Raw genomic sequence first — 27,626 nt, 5'->3', positions numbered from 1 at the left:
TTTCTACTGTCTGGGCATTGTAGAACCTCAGGAAACATGACAGGTGCTCAGAAAGTCAGAGCTGTTTCAAAAAGCGGAAATTCACATTTTTGTACCATAGTTTGTAAACGCTATAACTTTTACCCAAACCATTTTTTTTTTTTTTGCCCAAACATTTTTTTTTATCAAAGACATGTAGAACAATAAATTTAGCGGAAAATTTATATATGGATGTCGTTTTTTTGCAAAATTTTACAGCTGAAAGTGAAAAATGTCATTTTTTTGCAAAAAAATCGTAAAATTTTGATTAATAACAAAAAAAGTAAAAATGTCAGCAGCAATGAAATACCACCAAATGAAAGCTCTATTAGTGAGAAGAAAAGGAGGTAAAATTCATTTGGGTGGTAAGTTGCATGACCGAGCAATAAACTGTGAAAGGAGTGTAGTGCAGAAGTGTAAAAAGTGCTCTGGTCATGAAAGGGGTTTCAGCTAGCGGGGCTGAAGTGGTTAAAGAATCCAGTAATTGTTCGATTTGTTTTCAGTCTAACGTCTAATAAAGTTGGAACAAAAAAAAAATCAAAACATCTTCGCGTGTATTCCTGTCACATGATCATAACCACGCCTCCTAACTTGCTTACTTCCTGTATTTTCAACCAATTGGCTGCCGATCACATGACTAACAAAACTCCTAACCCGCCAATCAGGTAGCATATGCCATTTAGGCCTCGCCCCTTTCAGGCATTGTGATCATGACGCTCTATGTACAGTTCGGGAGGCTGTGAGGCCACGCCCCCCGGTCGGCGGGATTTCAGTTTGAACGTTGCAGGAGCTGCGGAGGCATGCTGCAGGCAGGAGGCGGCGGAGATGAGCCGGCGCGGGGACACGGGGAGTCGGAGCCGTGGTTGTCCCTGCAGCAGCAGAGTATGGAGCTCGGAAGAGTGGCGCTTATGGGGAGCGGAGCCCACAAGGAGAAGCCGGCAGCCTGCCCCCTAGTCCTGCTGAAGTAGGTGGCCCTTCTCACTGTTCACACCATCGTCTGCGCAGCACCATCCGCAGCCCTCAGTATCTTTACAGGTGCCCAGACTATGCATGGAGCAGGGGAGTGGTCCCCTTGAATCAGGGATGTTGGACCCCGTCTGCATGATTGGTTGGGGTCCCAGTAGTCAGCTAGAGGTTTCACAAGCTGCACCCCTATCTATTTGCTGTCTACCAGGCTGGCGCCATTTCTAAAAGGGATTGTCTTTATAAGACCCACCCCTTAAAGGGTTTTCCCATTGCTTACATAGTTCATCAGTATTAGATCCGCGGGGGTTGGACTCCTGGCTCGCCCGCCCATCACTGTCTAGGAAACGACACAGTGGATGAAGCTGAAGGCTCCGTACACCGTGTAGTGGCCGTGCCGGGTACTGCAGCTCCACTGTCATTCGCGTGAACTGGTGCTGGGCCGCAGTATGCTGGAAAGTGCGTCACTGTATAGCTTCCAGCACCGATGGCCGCACGTCTCTGGTGGTTTAGGACCCTGACTGTTCTGACATTGATGAGCTAGCCTGCAGATTAGGGCTTATTCAGACGGCTGTATGTAGGGGTCCGCGCCCATTCCGCAATTTTGCGGAACAGGTACAGACCCATTCAATGGGGCCACAAAAGATGCGGACAGCACACCGTGTGACCTGCAAATAATACAGAGCAAGTCTTATTCTTGTCCGCAATCGCAGGCATTTCTATATTGCTCTGGCCCTGTGTGTTCTGCGGAATGCACACGGCCAGTGTCCGTGTTTTGTGGACTGCAAATCACGGCTGTCTGAATGAGCCCTTAGGGTAAGGCTACACTGCAACTTTTTGTAGCGGTTTGAGAAGGCACCGCTGCTCCTGTGAGCGTCATGGCCTTCTCCCTGCTCACCAAGCACAGCGCCGTACGTTGTATAGTGGCTGTGCTTGGTATTGCACTCAGCCCCGTCCGTCTATATGAGGCTGAGCAGCTCCTACTCCACGTGACCGATAAACGTGATGTCACTGGTCTAGGAAAAGTTGAGAGAAGGCTGCGGCACTGGTAAGTTGATCAGTGGGGTCATGGGTGTCAGACCCCACCAATCAGATATAGATGACTTAGACCTATTGCACACGACCGTATGTATTGAGGTCCGTGTGTATTCCGTATTTTATGGAACAGCTGGCCGGCCCCTAATAGAACATTACTATCCTTGTCCGTAATGCAGACAATAATAGGACAAGTTCTATCTCTTAGCGGAACGGACATACGGATTGCACACGGAGTACATTCCCTTTTTTTTTTTTTTTTTGCGGAACGATTGAAATGAATGGTTCCGCAAACGGAACCAGCAAAAACAGAATGTAAATGGGGGGGAAAAAAAACTGTTTGTGTGCAAGAGGCCTTATGCAGAGGACCCAGAAGGATAGGTCATCGGTTAAAAAAAACATGTGGAAACCCCCTTTAACTGCAACTGTGTCCAAATGGATGTATTCAGTTGAATGCAATGTTGTGGGCTGCCGCTGTCATTTAATAGTTAAGTCATCAATACCTATGTCCTGGAAAATCCCTTTTAGGGCTCATGCACACAAACGTATTTTCTTTCCGCTTCCGTTACTTTTTTTGCAGACTGTATGCAGACAATGGGTCCGCAAAAAATCCCGAAGGTATTCCGTGTGCTTTCCGTTTCCATATTTTCGTTCCGCAAAAAAGTAGTGCATGTCCTATTATTGTCCGCATATCACGGTCCAAGGCCCTATTCAAGTCAATGGGTCTGCAAAAATACGGAATGCACTCGGAACACATTCGTATGTCATCTGTATTTTGCGGATCCATATTGTAGAAATGCTATGCCCAGCCCATATTGCTCATCTGTTTGGTGATTAATAAGTTACTGTTTCCGTTTCTGATCCGCAAAAAACGGATTGCATATGGATGTGTTTTGTGGAAAACGGACCGCAAAACAACAACGGTCGTGTGCATGATGTTATTGCAGCAAAAACTAGAATGCAGTAATGTGGGAACCTGCGGCTGCCATGTGTGGATTTGGTTTTAATGGAGTGAACAAAGGGGCTTCCACCATAGTCCTCCGCAGCACATTGCAGCAGCCCCTGTGCAGACTGCTGGGGGTAGTCCCAGTGTCCGGCTCATGGTGCAGGGAATATGATTTATCTTCTTCTCCGCTTCTGTCCCATTCATGACATCAGAGACCCTAATTCCATAGTGTACAGAGGTTCTCCGTTATAAATCATAGACCTTGTATGGAAGGCTACTTTCACATCAGTGTTTCCCTTTCCGGTATCGAGATCCGTCATATGATCTCAATAGTAGTGGGGGGGGGGGGGGGGGGGGGGTGGATGCTTCCGTCTTGTCCTCATTCATTGTCAATGGGGACAAAACTGAACTGAAGGCACCACAAGGCATTCCGTTCCATTTGGTTGCGTCCCCATTGCGGACAGAATAACGCTGCAAGTAACGTTTTTCTGTCTGCAATGTGGTGCCAAGCAACACGGACCCGTCCTGACACACAATGTAAGTCAATAGGAACGGATCTGTTTTCTATGACACAATCTGGCACAATAGAAAAACGGATCCGTCCTCTATTGACTTTCAATGGTGTTCAAGACAGATTTGTCTTGGCTATGTTAAAGATAATACAAACAGATCCGTTCTGAACGGATGCAGACGGTTGTTTTATCTGAACGGATCCACACCAAATGCGATTGTGAAAGTAGCGTTAGTTTGCTGTTCACTAAAATTCCTAGGTCCTTTTCCATGTCAGTGTTACCAAGTATTCTACCATTTAGTATGTACGGGTGACTTGCATTATTCCTTCCCATGTGCATAACCTTACATTTATCAGTGTTAAACCTCATCTGCCACTTCTCTGCCCAAGCCTCCAATCTATCCAGATCCCTCTGTAGTAGTATACTGTCCTCTTGTTAATTACTTTACACAGTTTAGTGTCATCTGCAAAAATGTATATTTTACTGCGCAAGCCTTCTACAAGAGCAATAATAAATATATTGAAGAGAATAGGGCCCAATACTGACCCCTGAAGTACTCCACTAGTGACAGTGACCCAATCTGAGTGTGTACCGTTAATAACCACCCTCTGTTTTCTATCACTGAGCCAGTTACTTACCCACATACAGACATTTTCTCCCAGTCTGAGCATTCTCATTTTATATACTAACCTTTTATGTGGTACAGTGTCAAATGCTTTGGAGAAGTCCAGATATACGACATCCATTGATTCGCCGCTGTCAAGTCTAGAACTTACCTCATAGAAACTGATTAAATTCGTTTGGCATGACCGATCCCTCACGAAACCATGCTGATATGGCGTTATTTGCTTATTTCCATTGCTTATAACCACATTGGCTTATAATTTTTTATTTCCCCCCCAGAAAGTTGGAGCAGCTGAAACATCAGAAGTCTGAGCTGCAGAAGAGGATCCGAGCAGGTATTACTGATGTGCTTACTGCTTCCTCCTTATGAGGGTTACAGATGACATGACGGGTAATAAACATCACTTGGGACTTGGACCGATCACTAGCATGGGGGTCCCAACTAGGGATCGACCGATTATAGGTTTTACCGATATTGAGGATTTTGACCGCTATCGGCATCTATTTTGCCGATATTCCGATAGCGTATGGGGAACACAGATCGCGCTGCTGTCAGCGCTCTCCGTGTTCCCCTCAGCAGCACAGGGGAGAAGGAAGCAGTGTCTCCTCCCCCTGTGCTGCCGCTGCCGCCAATGAGAGGACAGGGGACAAGAGGAGGGGCGGGGCTGTGGCCACTGCGCCACCAATGAAGATTAATCTCTCATTTATTCATATACCGGAGGCGGGAGCTGCAGAATGACATAGCCGGCTCCCGACCTCTATGAGCAATAGCTGCGATCCATGGCAGTTAACCCCTCAGGTGCCGCGGATCGCAGCTACCGCTCATAGAGGTTGGGAGACGGCTATGTGATTCTGCAGCCAGCTCCCGCCTCCTGTATATGAATAAATGAGATTAGACATTGGTGGTGCAGTCCCCCCCCCAATCCCAGTATTAGACATTAGTGGCGCAGTGCGCACCCCCAAGCCCGCCCAGTATTAAGCATTGGTGGCGCAGTGCGCCCCCCCCCAACCCCAGTATTAAAAACATTGGTGGCGCAGTGCGCCCCTCCACAGGATCTCTATCAGGGTGAATAGGACAAGGGTTCTAGTCCCTAAGGGGGCTAAAAGCTAGTAAAAAAAAAAAAAAGTTACAAAAATTAAAATAAAACACCAAAATATTAAGTATAAATGAAAAAGAAAGATTTACAAAAAAAAATACACATTAACAATAAACATTAATTTTCAGAAGATTTGTGTAGGAATTATTTATTTATTTTTTTCAAAAATGAAAATTCCCAGAATGTCGGTATAAATTATCGGCTATCGGTCTGAAAGTTCACAAATTATCGGTATCGGCCCTAGAAAATCAATATCGGTCGATCCCTAGTCCCAACCCGTCCCCATCCTGTTCTTACTCGCACATGACCCAATTATTTCTATGGGTCCACACAAAAAATAAAATACCTGACAGCGTTCGGGCGTCGTCCATGTGCTGTCCACTTCCGCATGTGTCAGTTCTGCAAACTATAGAACATGTCCGTATTGCAGACAAGAACAGTCATTTCTATGGATGTGAGTGAGAAAAATGCAGATTGCACAAGGAAGGTGTCCTTATTTTGCGGATCCGTGGTTTGCAAACGGTATAGACAGTGGGTGCATGAGGCCTCAGTCTGTTACAATGTAGCAAACAAAGGACAGGAGAGAGATGTGTCCTGATGCATCTGGCTCTTGGGGGGGGGGGGGGGGGGAGCTGCATAAACTGGTCTTCTGGGCTGTGACGCGCATTAGGATTGTACACATTTTGAATGTTAAGGGATCTTTCACATGAGCGTGTCTTTTGCAGGAATCATACTCTTTGTTAGAGAGGGATTGTGCGTTCTGGACTACGGAAGCGCAGGGTCGTATCATGATTGATACTGCTGGGTGGCTCTGCGTGATATTACTGATACAGGAATCATAGTGACCGCTTTATGTCAGTACGATTCCAGAAAGGTCAGGCAGAGGCACCCAGCAGTATCAATCATACTACCCTGCGCTTCTGTAGTCCAGACCGCACGATCCCTCTTGCATGGAGCGTGATTCCCGCAAGGGACATGCTCGTGTGAAAGAGCCTTAAAGGGGTTTTTCAGGACATGAATATTGATGGATAGGTCATCAGTAACAGATTGCTGGGGTTTGAACTCCCCACAATGGGCTGTGTGATGGGGCCGAGGCTCTTCATTGTGTATCGGGCACAGAGCCTGGCATTGTGTGGCCACTTTGCTTGGTATTGCAGCTCAATCCCATTCAGGCGCAGCAGCCCCTTCAATCAGCTGATCGCAGGTGTGCTGATAGTTGGACCCCCACCAGTCTAATATTCATGACCTATCCTGAAGATATGTCATCTCTGTTTAGGTCCAGGTCAACCCGTTAGCAAGAATATCCTTATTCACTGACGGCTAACAGTTTCAGAACTTTTCTTTACAACGGGTTGATCTGCAGGAGCCGCTGGGGTCCAAATCCTCATCAGTGATGAGTTTTATTGGGACATTGGTAGATTTTATGGGGAGATAATAAATCTGATTGTGTTTCATGTGCTTTATTCTTTTACACTGCAGAGGAAATGTCAATAGAAGATTTTCACCCAGAAAATATCTCCAAGGAAAATCTGACTGAGATGTAAGCGCTGTCCCTTCTGCTCCTCATCTGTTCATGTCGTCATGGGTCGATGTGCCTGTTGGTCTACTTTCACACTGGCGATTTGGCTTTCAGTTTGTGAGATCCGTTCAGGGCTCTCACACGCGGTCCAAAACAGATTAGTTTTGCCCTAATGCATTCTGAATGGAAAAGGATCCGCTCAGAATGCATCAGTTTGCCTCCGTTCAGCCTCCATTGCGCTTTGCTTGCAGCGTTTTGGTGTCCGTCTGATGAAACAATGTAAGTCAATGGGGACGGGTCCGTTTTCTATGACATAATATGGCACAATAGAAAACGGATCTGTCCTGACACACAATGTAAGTAAATGGGGACGGATCCTTTTCACTGACACAACCTGGCACAATAGAAAACGGATCCGTCCTGACACACAATGTAAGTAAATGGGGACGGATCCTTTTCACTGGCACAATCTGGCACAATAGAAAACGGATCCGTCCTCCATTGATTTTCAATGGTGTTCAAGACGGATCAGCATAGTTGGTGTCTGTTCTACTGAGATTTCAGAAAACATAATAGTGGGAAAGTCCGCTTTACGTAGCTAAATCGGGACGTACGGGTGGGTCCCCCAGTCAGGTGAATCCCCCCACCACTTTCCTCCTTTATGAAGCAGAGCAAAGAGCTGTTCTGTAGGACTCGAGAATAGCCAGCATTTAATGCTGCAGAAATGTTTGGCTGACCATGGCTCATCCGGCCGATTCTCTGCCGGATACTTGCCGGATCTCTGCCTGTCTCCATCATAGTTAATGGGGCTGGACGGAGATTTTCATGTTTCCGGCAGTGTGTGTGTGTTTTCTTCCTTACTTTTTTTTTTTTAGATGTTACTGTAAAGTCTATAGTGAGTTATGTAATTCACTACAGTATTAGGCTATTTTTACTGGATCTGGCAAGATTCAGCAAAACTCTTCCGTTACTGATAATACAACCATCTGCGTCCGTTATGAACGGATCTGGTTGTATTATCTTTAACATTGCCAAGACGGATCTGTCATGAACTCCATTGAAAGTCAATGGAGGACGGATCCATTTTCTATTGTGTCAGAGGAAACGGATCCTTCCGCATTGACTTGCATTGTGTGTCATGGCAGATCCATCTTGCTCCGCATCCCAGTATGGAAAGCAAACTACAGCATGTTGTGATTTGCTCTCCGGTATGGGAACGCAACTAAACAGAACGGAATCTTTTATTTTTATTTTTTTCTGGCATTTTTCCAACAGGTATCGCTATCAGAGTTTAAAAATGCTTGAAAACATACAGTTCAAAAAACTTAAAAACATGGCTTTTTTGCTGCTGGAAAAAAAGACAACAAGAAATTGCATGAAGGCAGCCGTACAGTAGTAAACGTAGCCCTTACTCACCTGTTAATTCTCCTAAAACCCCCATTGCCGTTGCTCCTGTGCTCTCCATTGGTCATTATTTGCTTGTCCTTTAGCGATGACATCACGAACATCCATGTGACCGCCTCAGCCAATTACTGGCCTCAGCAGTCTTAGCTTGTACACACAAGCATCAGTGGGGAGACCAGTGAATGGCTGCATGGAAGCAGTGGGTATTAACATGAGTATTGGTTGTTTTTTACTTTAGCACTTTTCCTACTGGTAATGACATTCGAACAGCACTCATGTATACTTTTTTTTGTTTTGTTTTTTTACAGAATTGCACATTATGAAAAAGAGATTGAAAAGCTAAAAGTGGCACACTATAACAAATCACTGTTACTACGAAGGCAAGTCTTTTGTATTCTTTCTAAATCCTGTTGTGTTCACACCTCACCCATGCTATGACAGACACCAGGTCATCACCGCATAGCGCCAGGGTCAGGGCTATATGACTGGCAAATGGTGCCTGGCTAAGGACCATATCGCTGACACTTGGCCCCTCGGTTAAGACCATATAACAAGCACTGTCTATCTGGACGCTGCAGCAGTAAAGTATCGCCCCACATCATGACCTTTTTCTTGATTGTTTCATTTTCCTGAATACCCAAGGTAACTGTATATTTGTATGGCTGTCCCGCTAAATAAGGTTAGAGACGTGTTCTATAAATGAAACGTTGCTTGCTTGGTATAGATGTAGCATGTTAGCAGTGCCTTCCCGCATTTATATACTTTTATCTCGTGGATAGCACAGCCACAAGAGCTTTGCCTGCACCATCTGCATTGGGAACTGGATGTTATATAGAGCTGGGCTTCTGCTGCAACAGCATGGATCAGTTACCTCCCTAGTGGGGCTAAAAAAAAATAATCTTATGTTTAAGAATCTTAAAAAAATAAAATAAAAATTATAATAATTTTATTGCTGCATCTGTAACAACCCAAACTATTAGGCCTCTTTCACACGGGCGTTGCGGGAAAAGGTGCGGGTGCGTTGCGGGAACATGCGTGATTTTTCCGCGCGAGTGCAAAACATTGTAATGCGTTTTGCACGCGCGTGAGAAAAATCGGGATGTTTGGTACCCGAACTTCTTCACAGAAGTTCAGGTTTGGGATCAGGGTTCTGTAGATTGTATTATTTTCCCTTATAACATGGTTATAAGGGAAAATAATAGCATTCTGAATACAGAATGCATAGTACAATAGCGCTGGAGGGGTTAAAAAAATTTTTTTTTAAACTCTCCTTAATCCACTTGCTCGCGCAGCCGGCATCTCTTCTGTCTCTTTCTTTGCTGATTACAGTCAAAGGACCGGAGTGACATCACCACAGGTCCTTTGACTGCAATCGGCAAAGAAAAAGACAGAAGCGATGCCGGCTGCGCGAGCAAGTGGATTAAGGTGAGTTAAAAAAAAATATATATTTTTTTTATATATATAACGTCTCCAGCGCTATTGTACTATGCATTCTGTATTCTGAATGCTATTATTTTCCCTTATAACCATGTTATAAGGGAAAATAATAAAATGATTGGGTCTCCATCCCGATCGTCTCCTAGCAACCGTGCGTGAAAATCGCACTGCATACGCACTTGCTTGCGATTTTCACGCAACCCCATTCTTTTCTATGGAGCCTGCGTTACGTGAAAAACCCACAAAATAGAGCATGCTGCGATTTTTCACGCAACGCACAAGTGATACGTGAAAGTCACCACTCTGTGCACAGCTCCATAGAAATGAATGGGTCGGGATTCAGTGCGGGTGCAATGCGTTCAACTCGCTCATTGCACCAGCGCGGAATACTCGCCTGTGTGAAAGGGGCCTTAGAGTGGCCGCATTGGTGGATGGTGGATTATGTGCAGTTTTCTCCATGTGGATTTTGTGTGGGGAAAAAAGCTGCATAATACAATACAAGCAAAGTGAATGAGATTAGACACATCTCATGTATACTCAGATTTTTTTTTTTCTTGGGTGTAGAAATTTACCTTTCGTGCAGACTTTGTAATCTGCGGCATGTCAATTGTTGCGTTTTTCTTGTGCAGACTTCATCTTTTTCATTGGAAGGGTAAGATCTGCATCAAATGTGCACCAAAAACCACATACAAACCACACAAAAAAGAAAAGTGATAAATAGTATGGATTTCATGCTGATTTTCTGCACATAAATCGGCACCGTGTGCAGCCACTCTTGGACAATCATGCAATTTATTTGTTGTGGTGAATACTTTTAAAAATAATAATAGGTTGTTTTTTTATGTCAGAATTGCTGTTTTGTTCATCTAACCTTTCAAAAACATCTATCTATTATTTATTTCATTTCCGTGAAAAATGCTAAATTTATATATAAAATGTATGCAGAAGCACTGTCAAACTGTTTTATTTGTCCCTACTCCCCACCATAAAGATTAATCAATAAGTTATAAACACCCCAAAATGGTGCCATTGAAAAATACAGCCCATCCCACAAAAACTAGCCCTCATACTGCTACGTAGAAGGAAAAGTAAAGTTATGGTTGGAGTGAATGGCACATGAGCTGCATTATGCTGACATAGCCACTTCACTTTGAGCTGAGCTGTGGCTGCATGTAACAGCTGATCGGTGGTGAAGCCCAGAAAGGCCCTTTAAGACCCAAACAAGCCAGGTTGTTAAGGCAGCCTCTAATATGATAGGCAGCATATACACAAACCCATAGTTCAGCTTCCAACACTTCTCACAGCATTGCCTGGCCTATAAGACTCCTCCCACCATTTAAAGCACTGTCCATAAGGAGATATTCTATTCCCAAAATCCTGATTTAGGCCTTGCACCCAGTTCTATGCTCTGCACTGATGAGGGGCAATCACCCTGAAACAGCTGTCTGCAGATGAGATTCTGGCTTAATTATGATCCAAGTCTCGAGGCCTGTTTAAAAGGTTGAATATTGACTTGTAGGATATCTACCTTACATCTGGTGGCATTAGAGGCAGAACTTGCTAAGGGCTCATTTGGATGCCCTCATCATAGTATTGAGAAATACATAATTTATCTAATTCTGCCAAAAATAGATAATAAATATAAACTTGATATGATCTAAATCTGCCCGGTCCACTTGAAACCATTTTCTTTATGTATTTTATTTATCTTGTGATTGGTAAGACGTTTTTCATGACCATTTCATCTTCACTACAGGATGCAGCTGTATGACGCAATACATAATAAGTTGTTAGAGAATAAGACAGAGTCAAAGTAAGTGTTTAGTTTCTGCTTTATATAACCCTGCTGGATTTGTATTGTGATTATATACCGTATTTTTCGCCCTATAAGACGCACCGGCCCATAAGGCGCACCTAGGTTTTTGGGGAGGAAAATAAGAAGAAAAAAATTAACCAAAAGGTGTGCTTTTGGTGGGTTTGGAACTAATGGTGGTCTGTGGATGACTGACACTGTTATGGGGGGGGGGATCTGTGGATGACGGACACTGTTATGGGGGGGGGGGGGATCTGTGGATGACGGACACTGTTATGGGGGGATCTGTGGATGACGGACACTGTTATGGGGGGGGGATCTGTGGATGACGGACACTGTTATGGGGGGGGGATCTGTGGATGACGGACACTGTTATGGGGGGGGGATCTGTGGATGACGGACACTGTTATGGGGGGGGATCTGTGGCTGACGGACACTGTTATGGGGGGGGGATCTGTGGCTGATGGACACTGTTATGGGGGGGATCTGTGGCTGACGGACACTGTTATGGGGGGGGGAATCTGTGGCTGACGGACACTGTTATGGGGGGGGGAATCTGTGGCTGACGGACACTGTTATGGGGGGGGGGATCTGTGGATGACTGACACTGTTATGGGGGGGATCTGTGGCTGACGGACACTGTTATGGGGGGGATCTGTGGCTGACGGACACTGTTATGGGGGGGGATCTGTGGCTGACGGACACTGTTATGGGGGGGGGAATCTGTGGATGACGGACACTGTTATGGGGGGGGGATCTGTGGATGACTGACACTGTTATGGGGGGGGGGATCTGTGGATGACTGACACTGTTATGGGGGGGGGATCTGTGGATGACTGACACTGTTATGGGGGGGGGGGGATCTGTGGCTGACGGACACTGTTATATATGTGCCATCCACAGACCCCCCACCCCTTAACTGTGCCATCCACAGATTCCGTGTGTCCCCGCCCCCCCAGTATACAAATATAAAATGTATTATTCAATTAAGTTGTTAAACATGCCCCCTCACTCCTAATAGTACCGTATATCCTAATTGCTTCTGTATAATGCAGGCCGGACGGCCGGCGCGTCACTCACTGACGTCACTTGCCTGCGCCGCCTACTTCATTCATAAAGTAGGCGGCGCAGGCACGTGACATCAGGGAGTTACGCTGCCGCCCGCCCGGCCTGCCTGCCGGCATTCTACTGAAGCTGTTAGGATGTACGGTACTAATAGGAGTGAGGGGGCATGTGTAATAACTTTTAATTGAATAATACATTTTATATTTGTGTAGCACTTGAGCGGCGGGGCTATAGTACAGTGACTGCACCGCCCCGCCGCAATTGCCAGCCCCAGCTCCTCCTCCCAGTCCCTCCTCCGCTTGCACATCGCAGCCATCGATGTTAAACATGTCAGCATTCGCCCGATAAGACGCAGGGGCATTTTCCTTCCATTTTTGGGGAGGAAAGTGTCTTATGGGGCAAAAAATACGATAGATAGATACAAATTCGAGTCCTCGCTGTTGAAGAGGTTGTCCTCTGCTGCTTGATTGAGAGGGCTGGGCGTGTCACCTGGCCCTGACAATTTTATGCCTGCGCTGCTGCCCCTAGTGGTGGCACAAGCGCAGAGGCACAGCACTGCTACCAGAGCAGCAACTGTGCATGTGTAGCTACCCAGAAGTGAAGCGCTGCATGCACAGCTGCTCCGGGTGGTGGCACAAGCTTGTCAGGGCCGGGTGAGATGTCCACCTCACTCAATCAAGTGGTGGGGGAAGCCTCTTGAATAGCAGGGACTGCTCCTTGCTGCTCAAGAACTGCAGTGTTGGCTGTGTCTTCCATGTTGTTGACTTCAGGCTGTCCTAATAATTGATTCTGAATGATATGCCATTACATTAAACCTCACCATGTAAATCTCATCCATCCCATAGTAATCTTCTACTGCTCACCTATGTAGTGAGGTGACTAAATCAGCAATGTGTAGGAAGAGTCGTTGTAGTTTTGGATGTATAGCAGTATGAATCAATTGACTTAGGCAACTTTCATATCTGCGTTTCCCTTTCCGGTTTTGAGGTCCGGCAGAGGCTCTCAAAACCGGAGGGAAAAGCTTCAGTTTTGTCCCCATTCATTGTCAATAGGGGCAAAACTGAACAAACCGGAACGGAGTGCACCAGGATGCGTTCTGTTTTATTGCGTTCCCATACCGGACACACAACCGATGCATGCTGGATCCAGCACCAAAAAACAATTAGTCAATGGTGCCGGATCCGTTTGTTTCCGACACAGCATGTTCATTTTCAGTATAATACATCCGGATCCGTTCTGAACGGATGCAGCCGGTGTATTATTCGAACAGATGCAGATTTCCTGCAGCGTTGAGGTCCTCTGCCGGATCTCAAAACCAGAAAGGAAAACGCAGATGTGAAATTAGCCTTAACTGTTTACATCTTGGGATGTGCTGGATGGATAATGGTGTTGTAATGTATCTTTCAGGTTGATGTATGAGAGCATGGAACACAGTATGGGCCTTTGCAATTATATACTAAAGTCACAGAAGGTAAGCCATAACTGAGGAACTTCTGAGCTGTCTAAACGTCTCTTCTGTGCTATGGTAAGGGTCCACCAGGCGGCTGTGGCATGGCTGACAACCACAACCACTGAGTCCATCAGCATGCAGTTCTGTCTGGTTAATAGCCACTCCTTGTGGCCGATCCTTTGAGGGTTTCTGTCATAGAATTTTCAGTATTAAAGGGAACCAGGATTTTGTGTTTAGAGCTGAGGACATGGGTTGCTGCTAGATCGCCGCTAGCACATCCGCAATACCCAGTCCCCATAGCTCTGTGCGCTTTTATTGTGTCAAAAAACTGATTTGATACATATGCAAATTAACCTGAGAGGAGTCCTGTCCCTGACTCCTCTCACGTACAGGACTTCTCAGGGTAATTTGCATATGTATCAAATCAGTTTTTTACACAATAAAAGCACACAGAGCTATGGGGACTGGGTATTGCGGATGTGCTAGCGGCCATCTAGCAACCCATGTCCTCAGCTCTATACACAAAATCCCGGTGACAGGTTTCTGTTAGACTGGCTGACATTATCGATGTGCTAATGTCAGCTGCACCTAACTGCTATTCTAATGATTATCCGTGCCCCCGTTACTGTAGAATTCTTACTTTTATAAAATGTAAATTAGCCTCTAGGAGTGGGGGGGGGGGCGTTGCTCCTGCACCTAGAGGCTCCCGTCTCCTACCTCAAGTCACGCCTTCCAAGTGTTGTTTGACAAGGCCAGGCATCGTTCGCATCCTTCTGCCTGCCCTGTGCCCTGGGGAAATCTCGCACCGTTCGGTATTCTGCGCAGGCGCTGTGATGGAAGGATACTCGCAGGCTGCCAGCTTCCTCACCGCGCCTGCGCAGAATACCGCAACGGCGTGAGATTTCCACAGGGCAGGCAGAAGGATGCGAACGATGCCTGGCCCTGTTAATCAACACTTGGAAGGCAGGACTTGAGATGGGAGCCTCTAGGTGCAGGAGCAACCCCCCCCCCCCCCCGCTTCTAGAGGCTCATTTACATATTCTAAAAGTAAGGCTGGGTTCACACGGGTGTTGCGGGTGACGTGCGGGAACAGATGCAGGTGCGTTGCGGGAACATGCACGATTTTTTTTTCCCCGCGAGTGCTATGCGTTTTACACGTGCGTGAGAAAAATCGGCATGTTTTGTACCCAGACCTGAACTCCTGTTCTTTCTTCAGGACCTGTCAAAGGACCTGTGGTGACGTCACTGAGCTCATCACATGGTCCATCACCATGGTGATGAGCACAGTGATGTCATCACAGGTCCTGAAGAAAAAACAGGAGACCGGCAGCTACGCGATCAATTGGAGGAGGGGAGTTAATTTTTATTTTTAACCCTCAATTGACCTTCTACTAAGCATTCTGTATTAAAAAATGCTATTTTCCCTTATAACCATGTTATAAGGGAAAATAATAGTGAATAGGATTTCATCCTAGCAACCATGCGTGAAATTCGCACCGCATCCGCACTTGCTTGCGGATGCTTGCAAATTTCACACAGCCCCATTAACTTCTATGGGGCCTGCGTTGTGTGAAAAACGCACAATATAGAGCATGCTGCGATTTTTACACAACGCACAAGTGATGCGTGAAAATCACCGCTCATGTGCACAGCCCCATAGAAATGAATGGGTCCGGATTCAGTGCGGGTGCAATGCGTTCACCTAACGCGTTATACCCGTGCGGAAATCTCGCCCGTGTGAACCCAGCCTAAGAATTCTACAGTAACTGGGGCACGGATAATCATTAGAATAGCAGAGTTAGGTGCAGCTGACATTAGCCCATGGATAATGTCAGCCAGTTTAATACTGAACATTCTAGTGACAGAAACCCTTTAATGACTGATTTCTTGTTTGGCTAGTTCATGAAACTGGATCAAAGGAGTTGCCGAACAGCAGCCCCTGTTCATATTCCCTGCTAGACTTCAGAAAGGGGGAAGAAGCTCCACCCATGTGCCAAAAAGGAGCTCCTCTCTGGCAGATGTAGGTTAGTTGGGTGCAGCATTATTTAGGTGGCTTCCCCCAGCAGCAGCTGATTGTGGGGGTTACCTGAGCTGATCGCTGCACCAGGCTCTTTTTAAAAATTTGTTCTTTCTGAGACAAATGGCTTAATGGATTTTGGAAAACATATCTGTTCAGTGTCTAGAAATAAAAGTCTTTGGAATATACTTAGTCTTGAATGTTTCTGCCACCATGGCTCAGCTTCCCTGCCACCATTCCTACGGGTAGTGATTTCCTCTCGTATAATTTTGCACCAAATTCCATAAATACTACGGTATATATTGTACGTGATAAGAATTTAGTTTTTTTTATTTAGTTTTGTTATTTTACTGGTATTTTTTTTTTTAAATCTTTCCTCAAAGGAGACCCTCGCCTTGGAAGACAAATTGATTGAAGTCAGAAAGAAGAGGATGGGTATGCTGCTTTCATTTTAGTTTTTTTTATTGTACTACTTTTTGTGACATTCACATTTTTTTATTTTTATTTTTTCAGTTTACTTACTAAAAAACCTCTAAATTCATAACTGGATTTTGTGAATGAATATAGTACTGAGTTTAGTAAGTAAACCAGTGTGCAAAAAATAAAATTATTTGAAAACTAAAATATACAAGCCACTCAGTGACCAAGCTTATATAATGTGCTCAGCTTAGTGTTCAGTTCCTTTTCTTACCAACCTCCGCACTATGACTGTCAGCAGCCTGGTATACCATTGATATGAGTAACACTGCTGCCATGATTTACAGTTTAAAGATTACCTGTCAGCAAAAAATAAAATAAAATATTATCTGGTATAGAGTTGCACCAGGTATCAATACCCAATCTATACTTTTAGACCCGGATTGATACGATACCGGGTCTTGCTGTCTACCGATACTAGGCTGCGCAGCCTAGTATCAGTTAAAGAACATGGCACGCGCCGCTCTCAGCGCGCGACATGTTCTTTTGACTAGCACAGTGGAGAATGAGGGAGTCCCTTCCTCCCCACTGATGCCGCTGCCACCAATGGGGAGATAGCAGGGAGGAACTGTGGCCACTGCGCCACCAATGACTAACAATGTGGGGGGGGGGGGGGGCGCACTGCACTACCAATGAATGTAAAACACATTCATTCTAGTATAGGTAGCAGATGTCGTCTGCACTTGGCCTCGATAACAGGCCGTGCTATCTGCCGAACTGAGACAATTAACACCTCAGGTACAGCACATGAGGGGTTAACTGCCGTGGTTCGGCGGATCGCATGCCCGGTTATTGAGGCCAGGTTACGACGGCAGCCGCTGCGTATATTTGAATTAATGTCTTACATTTATTGGTAGTGCAGTGCGCCCCCCCCCCCCACATTGTTATAGTGATTGTTGGCAGTGGCAGTTCCGATCAGCGTAATCCTGGGGCTCCGATCGTTTACCATGGCAGCCAGGAAGCTACAAAGCCCAGGGCAGCAGGGAGAGTGTGAGGTCCTATTCACCTTAATAGAGCTCTATCGGGGTGAATAGGACAAGGGTTCTATTAGTTATATGTAAAATTGGGAAAGTAATTTTTCTCGCCCATTTTCCTTGGGGGACACAGACCTTGGGTATAGCTCAGCTCCCTAGGAGGCGTGACACTAAGTAAAACTGTTAAGCCCCTCCTCCATCAGCTATACCCTCAGCCTGGAGATAGAGGCTACCAGTTTTAGCTTAGTGTCCAAGGAGGCAAGACACTCCCTGCTACTGCAGGGCTGTTTTCTCCTTGTTATTTTTACTTTTTCTTCTAATTTTGTTATTTTATTTTTTCCTAGGGATACCAGAGACGCATTTGACCTCTCTGCTCTCCCGGGGTTGAGCTGCGCCAGTGCCAACTTATCTGCACTGCTGCCTCCCCCACAGAAGCAATAGGAGGATCTGGGCAGCAATGGCTCCCCTACATCCCGCCAGCTAGGGGGTCGCCCGCACGCCAAGCCCCTTTTCCAGCTTCCTGCCACTGCGGTGCCAGTGGCTGAAGGGGCGACCCTGCTGGAAAGGACTGAGGGTGAAGACGTCGCACGGTGAGATGGCTATTCCAGCCCATACCCCGTCCCTATCTGCAGCATCTACCCCTCTGGGTAAGGGGGGCACCCGTGGTCGCTCATTCTGAGCGCTCATCTGCAGGACAATGCAGCACAGCAGCATCCTCAGCACCCCCACGCTTTTCCCCCCCACGCTGCTATCTTTCTCCCCCCCCCTCCCCCTCATCGGGGCTGACTCCATTTTTCTCTTCTCTCTCTCCCCCTTCCCGCCGAGAACGGGGGGCGGGGCTTAGCGGTCCCGGTAGGGGCGGGGCTTCCGCGCGTCATTTTGGGGGCGGAGCTACGTTCTCCTTCACAGGAGACATTTCAAGCGCTGGAGGGGGCGGAGCTTGTTCCCCGCGCTTTCTGCTGAGGTTTCCCGCGCTTCCTCACTCCTGACAGGAAGCTGGGACACGGTGGGGGACTCTAACCTCCTGTGTACATCGCTCGGCTTCTGTGGGCGCTCTCTGCTGCTCTCTGCTGCTCACTGCTGTTCACTGCTTCTCTGCTGCTGCTGATCTGGGCCATCTCCTGACGTTCTTCTGAGGCACTGGTAGGACAGTTAACCCTCTCCTAACCCTCCTGGTCATAGCTGCTATAACCCTTTGTGGTCTCTATATTAGAGTACAACCACACTTCAGCATGTCAGATCCCACAGGTGCCCCCAAACCCTGGTACCATGCCTGTACCGCCTGTAAGGAACTTTTTCCGCGTGGGCAATCTGAGCCGCATTGCCTTGCATGTCAGGCCCCGGTGCAGGGCCCGCTTCCCGCTGCGCCCCCCCGGTGCCTCTGAACCCCCTGACTGGGCTAGGTCTCTGTCTCAGGCGGTGGAAAGCCTTACACACGTAGTGGGCCGTCTCGTGGATAGACCGCCTCTCCCGCAGGCTGCCACAATCCCTGTCGCACCCGCTGGGACTACCGTTTCTGCCGCCCCCACTGGTTCCCTGCCTCCCAGCGAATCTTCCAGGGCCCGGCATACTCAGAAACGTTCAAGGGTTGAGCGCACATCTTCTCCAGATGCTTCGCTCTCTCCGCCATGCGTGCGAGCTCAGTCAAGTCTATCCTCTCAAAGGGATACGCTTTCTGAGGGAGAACTGGCGGATTCGGACGTGGACATGGACTCAGAGCTTCCGTCCAAATTGGCGTCCGCGGTGGGGCATCTTGTCACTAGCATCCGTGATACCTTTCAGCTACACGATGACCCCCCCAGCTCTGAACAGGCGGGCGTGTCCTTTCTCCGCCCCAAACAGGCCTCCAAGGTTTTTCCCATACACGCTGATTTTTCTTCTGTGGTATCCAAGGCTTGGACTCGGCCTAACGTCCGCTTTATTACACCCAAAAAGCTGGACATTTGTTATCCCTTTCCAGCGGATTCTGTGACCACGTGGACATCCCCGCCTAAGGTTGATCCTCCCGTGGCTCGCCTGTCCAAAAGCACTACTATTCCTGTACAGGACGGATCTTCCCTCCAGTCTGTTGAGGACCGTCGTACGGAATCCCTCTCCAAGGCCATATTTACTGCCTCTGGTTCGGCCCTTAGACCGGTCTTTGCCTCCGCCTGGGTTGGCAAAGCGGTCTCTGAATGGGGTTTGCAACTGGAACGGGAGTTAGGGTCGGACGTCCCTGTTCAGGACCTCCGTTCCTTAGCCCAACTAATTGTTCAGGCCGGAAAATTCGTCTGTGAGGCCTCCCTTGATGCGGGTGCCCTCATTGCCCGTTCCTCTGCCCTGGCAGTTTCTGTCAGGAGGGAACTCTGGCTGAAGGTTTGGGCGGCGGACGCCGCTTCCAAACGCTCTTTGGCCGGCCTACCATTCACGGGTTCCCGCCTGTTCGGAACCCGTCTGGACGAACTTATATCAGAGGCCACGGGTGGGAAGAGTACTCACCTCCCCCAGTCCAGGCCAATGGGCGCCCCCCGTGGTCGCGCTGGTTCGTCCCGTTTTCGGTCCTTTCGCAAGCCCACCGGGTCTAGACCCGCGGCCAGTTCTTCTTCCTCTGGCCCAGCCCAGGATAGACGCAAGAAGGCGTTTTTTCAGACGCAACCTACCTGGCGCAAGTCCCAGCCTGCACGGGCTCCCACAGGCCAGCAGCCCTCTGCCTGAAGGTGCGCCCCCACCCACCCGGGTGGGGGGCCGCCTTCTCCTATTCAGGAACGTATGGCGGGCCCACATCTCAGACGCATGGGCGCTCGAGATTGTATCTTGCGGATACAAAATCGAATTTGCGTCCATTCCGCCAGACCGTTTCTTCCGATCCCGTCCTCCGCGAGATCCCGTACGAGTGGCCGCCTTCTTCGCGGCCTTTCACTCTCTAATGGACAAGGGTGTCGTCGCCCCCGTGCCTCCGACGGAAAGGTTCAGGGGGTTCTACTCGAACCTCTTTGTGGTTCCCAAGAAGGAAGGCTCAGTGCGTCCGATCTTGGACCTAAAACGCCTGAACCGTTTTCTCCGACTGCAGAGATTCCGGATGGAGTCTCTCAGGTCCGCAGTGGCCTCCCTGGAAAGAGGGGATTTCATGGCCTCAATCGACATTCAGGATGCATACCTCCACGTTCCGGTTGCTCCATGTCATCACCGCTTCCTGCGCTTTGCGGTGGGGGACGATCACTTCCAATTCGTCGCCCTTCCCTTTGGTCTGGCGACTGCTCCTCGAGTGTTCACCAAGGTCCTGGCCCCTGTCTTGGCCCTTCTACGTTCAAGAAGTGTTTTTCTTCTCCCATACTTGGACGACATCCTGGTCAAGGCACCCTCCTTCTCTCAGACATCCCGCAGTGTGGAACTCACTCTGGAGACCCTGACGCGGTTCGGTTGGATTATCAACCACCCCAAATCTTCCCTTACCCCCTCCAGACGGCTGATCTTCCTGGGGATGCTCCTGGATACAGAGTTGGCGGAGGTCCGCCTTCCGTCGGACAAGCGTCTGGCCCTTCGCGGGTCGGTTCGCAGTCTCCTCCGTCATCACCGCCCTTCCCTCAGATCCAGCATGCGGTTGTTGGGAAAGATGGTTGCCTGTTTCGAAGCGGTGCCGTTCGCACAATTCCGATCCCGCACCTTTCAGAGGGCAATTCTGTCGGCCTGGGACAAATCACTGAGGAGTCTGGACAGGACCTTTCTTCTGCCTCCCCTGGCTCGAGCTTCCCTCGGCTGGTGGTTGCATATCCCTCTAAGGGGGAAGTCCTTCCTTCCACTGAACTGGCTGGTGATTACCACAGATGCCAGCTTACGGGGGTGGGGGGGGGGGTTTTCCCTCCCCGGTCCGTCCAGGGCGTTTGGTCTCTATCGGAGTCCAGACTTCCAATCAATATTCTGGAACTGAGGGCGATTCTTCTGTCCCTCAGACACTGGACCCATCTGCTGAGGGGCCACCCTGTTCGGATCCAATCGGACAATGCCACGGCTGTGGCATACATAAACCATCAGGGAGGCACTCGCAGCGATGCAAGAGGTGACCCTCATTCTCCTCTGGGCGGAGACGCACGTGCCGGCCTTATCTGCGATTTACATCCCGGGGGTGGACAACTAGGCGGCGGATTTCCTCAGCCGGTCCACCATCGACCCGGGAGAATGGTCCCTGCACCCAGAGGTGTTCGAAGCCCTTTGTCTTCGCTGGGGTCGCCCCGACGTGGACCTCATGGCCTCCAAATTCAACCACAAGGTCCCCCTATACCTGGCCAGGGCACGGGACCCGAAGGCATACGGCGCCGACGCGCTCGTCCTTCCGTGGCGCGAATTCTCCCTTCTGTACGTCTTTCCTCCTTTTCCCCTCCTGCCACGGGTTCTTCGGAGGATCGCGGCAGAGGGCGTCCCCGCGATTCTAATCGCCCCGGATTGGCCCCGCCGGTCTTGGTACGCCGACCTAATGTTGCTGTTGGCAGACGCACCGTGGCCACTGCCCTCCAGGGAAGACCTTCTCTCTCAGGGACCGATCTTCCACGAGCATTTAGGCTCGCTACGTTTGACGGCGTGGCTATTGAGACCGCCGTCTTAACGCGACGGGGTTTCTCCGCGGACGTAGTCCGCACCATGATCCGGGCTCGTAAGCCCGTATCCTCTAGGATCTACTATCGGGTTTGGAGGTCCTATCTGGGGTTCTGTGAGTCCCGGAGCATCCCACCTCTCCGGTTTTCTCTTCCCACAATCCTGTCCTTCCTCCAGTCGGGTCTGGACCTGGGGCTGTGCCTCAGTTCTCTGAAGGGTCAGATTTCGGCGCTGTCTATTCTTCTCCAGCGTCCCCTGGCCCCTCTAGGGCCAATTAAGACCTTTTTACAAGGGGTGGCTCACTCTGTTCCGCCGTACCGCCCTCCAGTTCCTTCCTGGGACCTGAATGTGGTGCTCTCGGCGCTCCAATCAGCCCCCTTCGAGCCTTTACGGGAGGTCTCCCTTCGCCTTCTGTCCTGCAAGGTCATCTTTCTTGTGGCCGTCACGTCTCTCCGACGGGTGTCGGAGTTAGCGGCTCTTTCTTGCTCCGAACCTTTCCTGATCTTCCACCAGGATAAGGTTGTGCTTCGGCCTGTCCCGACTTTCCTGCCAAAGGTGGTCTCCGCCTTTCACATCAATGAGGACATCGTCCTTCCGTCGCTCTGTCCCTCTCCTTCCCACCCCAGAGAACGGGAACTGCACCGTCTGGATGTGGTCAGGGCGTTGAGGATTTACTTGGAGGTCACCGGGTCCTTTCGGCGCACGGACTCCCTGTTTGTGGTTCCGGAGGGTTCGCGCAAAGGGTTGGCGGTCTCCAAGGTGGCTATTGCCCGTTTCATTAAACTGGCGGTGTCTGAGGCTTATCGAGCCAAGGGCAGACCTCCGCCTTTTGGCGTCACTGCTCATTCCACCAGAGCAGTCGGAGCTTCCTGGGCGCAGAGGCATCGGGCCTCGGCTGAACAGTTGTGCAAAGCAGCCACTTGGTCCTCTCTGCACACTTTCACAAAGTTCTATAGGGTGCATACGCATGCATCAGCGGATGCTGCGTTGGGCCGCCTGGTTTTGCAGGCAGCGGTTTCCTGATGCTCTGGTGGTGTTCCGCCTTGGGTTTGTGGTCCCTCCCTTCTTGGACTGCTCTTGAACGTCCCAAGGTCTGTGTCCCCCAAGGAAAATGGGCGAGAAAAGGAGATTTTTGTATAACTTACCAGTTAAATCTCTTTCTCGCTCTTCCTTGGGGGACACAGCACCCACCCTTCTGTGTTTGGTTACAGGGTTATGGTCTGGCGCCCCGTTGGGTTGCTGGCTGGTTGTTTCCGTTATTGGTTGTTATCCTTTCACTACTTGGACACGCAACTGGTAGCCTCTATCTCCAGGCTGAGGGTATAGCTGATGGAGGAGGGGCTTAACAGTTTTACTTAGTGTCACGCCTCCTAGGGAGCTGAGCTATACCCAAGGTCTGTGTCCCCCAAGGAAGAGCGAGAAAGAGATTTAACTGGTAAGTTATACAAAAATCTCCTTTTTTTAAAATAAAATTTAGAAACAATAAAAAATAAACATTGCATATCTCCACGCCTGAAAAAGTGCAAACTATTAAAATATTCAAAAATATTTCCTATGCGGTGAACGCCGTCGCAGAAAAAATATCAAAACCTTGCAATTCGCCATTTTTAGTCACCTTGTCCACCCAAAAAATAGGATAGGACTTGTTCTATTATGGGCCAGACGTTCCATAAAACTTTTAAAAATGTAAAAAAAAAAATTGCATGGTATCGAGTATCACAATATATTTTTTTTTATAGTATCTAATCAAAATGTTGGCATCGTGACAACCCTAATCTGGTATAGCACTATGTTATATTGCAGGAGAAGCTGAGTAGATTTATATATTTTTATGGGAAAAGATTCAGCAAAACCTGTAATTGAAAGATATTATATTTTTTTGAACAGCTAATGGTACAGGAGGGAGGTGTTATCAGTGATTGATAGCATTCTCTGTGTAAGTGTGTATACAGAGATAACTGTCAGTCGCTGATAACCCCTCCTCCCTGTACCGATAGCTGTTCACCGGGCTGCAGGTTTAAATGTACAAATTACAAGTTTTAATGAATATTTTCCCACAAAAATATATATTAATCTGCTCGGCTCCACCTGCAGATTGCATTGCATTTTTTTTTTTTTTTTTTGCAGGTCCTCTACTATCTCCCTCTCCTTTTGCACGTTTACCATTTTGTCTTTGTTTTATTGGCAGAACTTAAACAGACCTGTACCCAAGTGATGACAGAGCTCAGAGCCTTGAAGGAAAATGAGAGAAACTTTGACCAAATGGACAATCAGAAGTTTAGCAAGATACATTCATACGTTGCAAAAGAAATTGATATAGTGACTGTGATCCAGAATATTTTTCAGGTAACCACAAAGTCCATATCTTTAACCGTTTCATCATATTTATTTATTGACTGATTTTACGCACTTATATAGCGCTACTATATTCCGCAGCGCTTTACAGACATTAGCATCACTCTGTCTCCAATGGGGCTCACAATCTAAGAATCTATATTCTTCTAGAAAACTGCTCATCTAAAGGCGTTGGTCAGGAATTCAGTGCCTGTGGGCAAACACCTCTTGAGGTCTTCAGAGATAAAGCTTGAAAAAGGTTGTCTCTGTTGGGCCTCTTTCACACTACCGTATGGCTATTTCAGTGTTTTCCGGTCAGTTTTTTCCATATGGCGTATACAGTAATTACATAGAACAAATTGGGCTGGGCATAACATTTTCAATAGATGGTTCCGTAAAAAAACGGAACGGATACGGAAGACATACGGATGCATTCCGCTTTTTGGGCGGATCCATTGACTTTAATGGAGCCACGGAATGTGATTTGCGGCCAAATATAGGACATGTTCTATCTTTGCACGGAATGAAGATATGGAAACAGAATACATACGGAGTACATTACGTTTTTTTTTCGCGGACCCATTGAAATGAATGGTCCCGTATACGGAATGCAAAAAAACGGGCCGCAAAACTGAGAGAAAAAATAATAAAAACGGCAGTATGAAAGAGGCCTTAGGGGATCATCCACTGGGGCCCTTCCGTGAGTCTGAGAGATGTAGGCAGATTTTCCCACCAGTAGCTGCCTCAGATTGTCCTTTCTTGGTGCAATTTCTGCTGGAAACAATGGGGGGTGTCAACTCGGCCTTAACCCTATTAAAAGCGGTATCAGAAACACTACATTCAGTAGGCAAAACTGTGTCCAAAACCTAAGGATCTACCTTGGGGCTCATTCACATGACCGTATGCGTAAACCATTCATTTCAATGGTTCCGCAAAAAAAAAAAAACGGAATGTACTCCGTGAGCATTCCATTTCCGGATGTCCGTATTTCCGTTCTGCAAAAAGATAGAACATGTCCTATTATTGTCCGCATTACGGACAAGGATAGTACTGTTCTGTGAAGGGCCAGCTGTTCCGTAAAATACGGAATGCACACAGATGTCATCCTTATTTTTGGCGGACTGCAAAATACTTATGGTCGTGTGAACAAGCCCTTAGGTTTCTGATGTGGATCCCTCTGCAGATTTTTCCAGTGCGAAAATCCACCTTATGTTCCCTTGGGCCCCTTGCAGACGAGCGTGTCGGGGTGCGTTGCCTCTGCGATGGGGGAAAATCGTGCGAGTGGTACGCAATTACAGTCAGTTTTGATTGCGCTCTGATGTTCAGTTCTTATCGCGCGGATGCAATGCGTCTTGCACAAGCGCGATAAAAAACTGACTGATACCCGGACTTCTTCACTGAAGTTCGGGTTTGGGATCGCTGTATATTTTATTATTTTCCATTATAACATGGTTATAAAGGCAAAATATTAGCATTCTTTAATTCAGAATGCTAAGTAAATGGTCCACTGTGGGGTTAAAAAAATAAATAAAAATTGTGACTCTCCTCATCCACTTGATCGCGCAGCAGGCTCGTCTTCTTGCAGGATCTGGTTGGAAAAGGACCTTCGGTGACGTCAGCGCAGGTCCTGCTGAATGAAGATAGAAGTGAATGGGTCTGCGATCTGTGATGCGGAATGCACACAGCCAGTGCCCATGTATTGTGGACCCGCTGTATGCGGGCTGCAATATGGCCATGGGTAGCACACGGTTGTGTGCATGAGCCCAAATGCAGTGCAATCCTGTAAAAAAATAAAATATTTCATTTAAAAAAAATAAAACTGTTGCCCATAGCAACTAATCGGTGCAGCTTTCATTTTTCAAAAACAATATAGGAAATAAAAACTGCACTGTGATTGGCTGCTAGGATCAAGAAAGGCAGTTTCATAAATCTCCCACGTTGTGTTTCTTTTTTAGTTTTTTGTGTGTGCGCATGTCATCTTTCCAGTTGCATTTGTCTATTTTTGTTGAAACACAGCAACAGTGTGTGAAGGAAGCCTGAAGGGGGAAGGAGTTACATATGTTCTGTTAAGGCCTCATGCACACGGCCATTGTTGCTGTCCGCATCCGTTGCTCCTTTCCGTGGCCCCGCAAAAAAAAAATATAGCATGTCCTATTCTTGTCCGTTTTTGCGGACAAGAATAGGCATTTCTACAATGGGCCGCCCGTTCCGTTACGCAAATTGCGGAAGGCACAGGGGCAGCTTCCGTTTTTTTGCGGATCCGTGGTTTGCGGACCGCAAAAAATTGAACGGTCATGTGCATAAGGCCTAAAGGTAATATTTTGGCAAACGTCATTTTCTCTTTCTCTTTTCAGAGACTGATTCTCGGCAGTTGCATTGACTGGGCAGAAGATCCAAAGCTGAAGGAGACTGTGCTAAAACTGGGCAAGAATCCAGCCTGTTTTTAGCATTTTATGTACATTTTATTATTTTATTAATATAATTTAAGTATTTTTTAACATTCTTAGACTCTACCTGGTCCTGTCGCAGTTTTATAACTTCTTATGAAATACAAACAAAAGCAACAACATTTTATTGTTCTGCAATTATATTTTTTTTACCACTCTGGGATAATCTACCAGAAATAATGTCAAGACTATCTGAAACAATTCAAATAATTTTCATCTGCTTCACTGTACAGTTAGGCCTCTTTCACACGTGCATTGTGGGAACATGCATGATTTTTCCGCGCGAGTGCAAAACATTGTAATGCGTTTTGCATGCGCGTGAGAAAAATCTGTATGTTTGGTACCCGAACTTCACAGAAGTTCGGGCTTGGGATCGGTGTTCTGTAGATTGCTATTATTTTCCCTTATAGCCATGTTATAAGGGAAAATAATAGCATTCTGAATACAGACTGCATAGTACAATAGCGCTGGAGGGGTTAAAAAAAAAAATTAAAAAATTATTTAACTCTCCTTAATCCACTTGATCGCGCTGCCCGGCATCTCTTCTGTCGTCTTTGCTGTGTGGAGGAAAAGGACCTGTGGTGACGTCACTCCGGTCATCACATGGTCTGTCACCTGATCTTTTACCATGGTGATGGATCATGTGATGACCGGAGTGACTTCACCACAGGTCCTATTCCTGCACACAGCAAATAAGAAGACAGAAGAGATGCCGGCTGCGCGATCAAGTGGATTAAGGTGAGTTAAAAAAAAATAAAAAAATTTTTAACCCCTCCAGTGCTATTTTACAATGCATTCTGTATTCAGAATGCTATTATTTTCCCTTATAACCATGCTATAAGGGGAAATAATAATGATCGGGTCTCAATCCCGATCGTCTCCGAGCAACCGTGTGTGAAAATCGCACTGCATCCGCACTTGCTTT

The 27,626-nt window shown here is 47.5% G+C and overlaps 1 protein-coding gene across 1 annotated transcript; it reads left to right on the top strand.

Moving 5' to 3' along the window:
- Window positions 1-698: 698 nt before the first annotated feature.
- Window positions 699-26,935, top strand: CENPH (centromere protein H). Its single transcript, XM_044292214.1, has 9 exons — window positions 699-982; window positions 4,378-4,433; window positions 6,675-6,735; window positions 8,427-8,498; window positions 11,312-11,368; window positions 13,841-13,904; window positions 16,284-16,335; window positions 24,109-24,266; window positions 26,609-26,935. Exons 1-9 carry the CDS (start codon window positions 819-821, stop codon window positions 26,699-26,701), a joined length of 777 nt encoding a protein of 258 aa, XP_044148149.1. The 5' UTR covers window positions 699-818; the 3' UTR covers window positions 26,702-26,935.
- The last annotated feature ends 691 nt before the right edge of the window (window positions 26,936-27,626 follow it).

This window comes from Bufo gargarizans, chromosome 1 (assembly GCF_014858855.1).
Source record: "Bufo gargarizans isolate SCDJY-AF-19 chromosome 1, ASM1485885v1, whole genome shotgun sequence".
Taxonomy (NCBI): Eukaryota; Metazoa; Chordata; class Amphibia; order Anura; family Bufonidae; genus Bufo; species Bufo gargarizans.
This window is presented reverse-complemented; position numbering and strand designations above follow the sequence as displayed.

What these genes read in the sequence shown, in the direction of transcription:
- CENPH (XM_044292214.1), top strand. Translation starts at nt 819, where the DNA reads ATGCTGCAGGCAGGAGGCGGCGGAGATGAGCCGGCGCGGGGACACGGG. An exon ending in GCAGAAGAGGATCCGAGCAG is followed by an intron (nt 4,434 to 6,674) that starts GTATTACTGATG and finishes TTTACACTGCAG; the next exon opens with AGGAAATGTCAATAGAAGAT. An exon ending in AAGGAAAATCTGACTGAGAT is followed by an intron (nt 6,736 to 8,426) that starts GTAAGCGCTGTC and finishes GTTTTTTTACAG; the next exon opens with AATTGCACATTATGAAAAAG.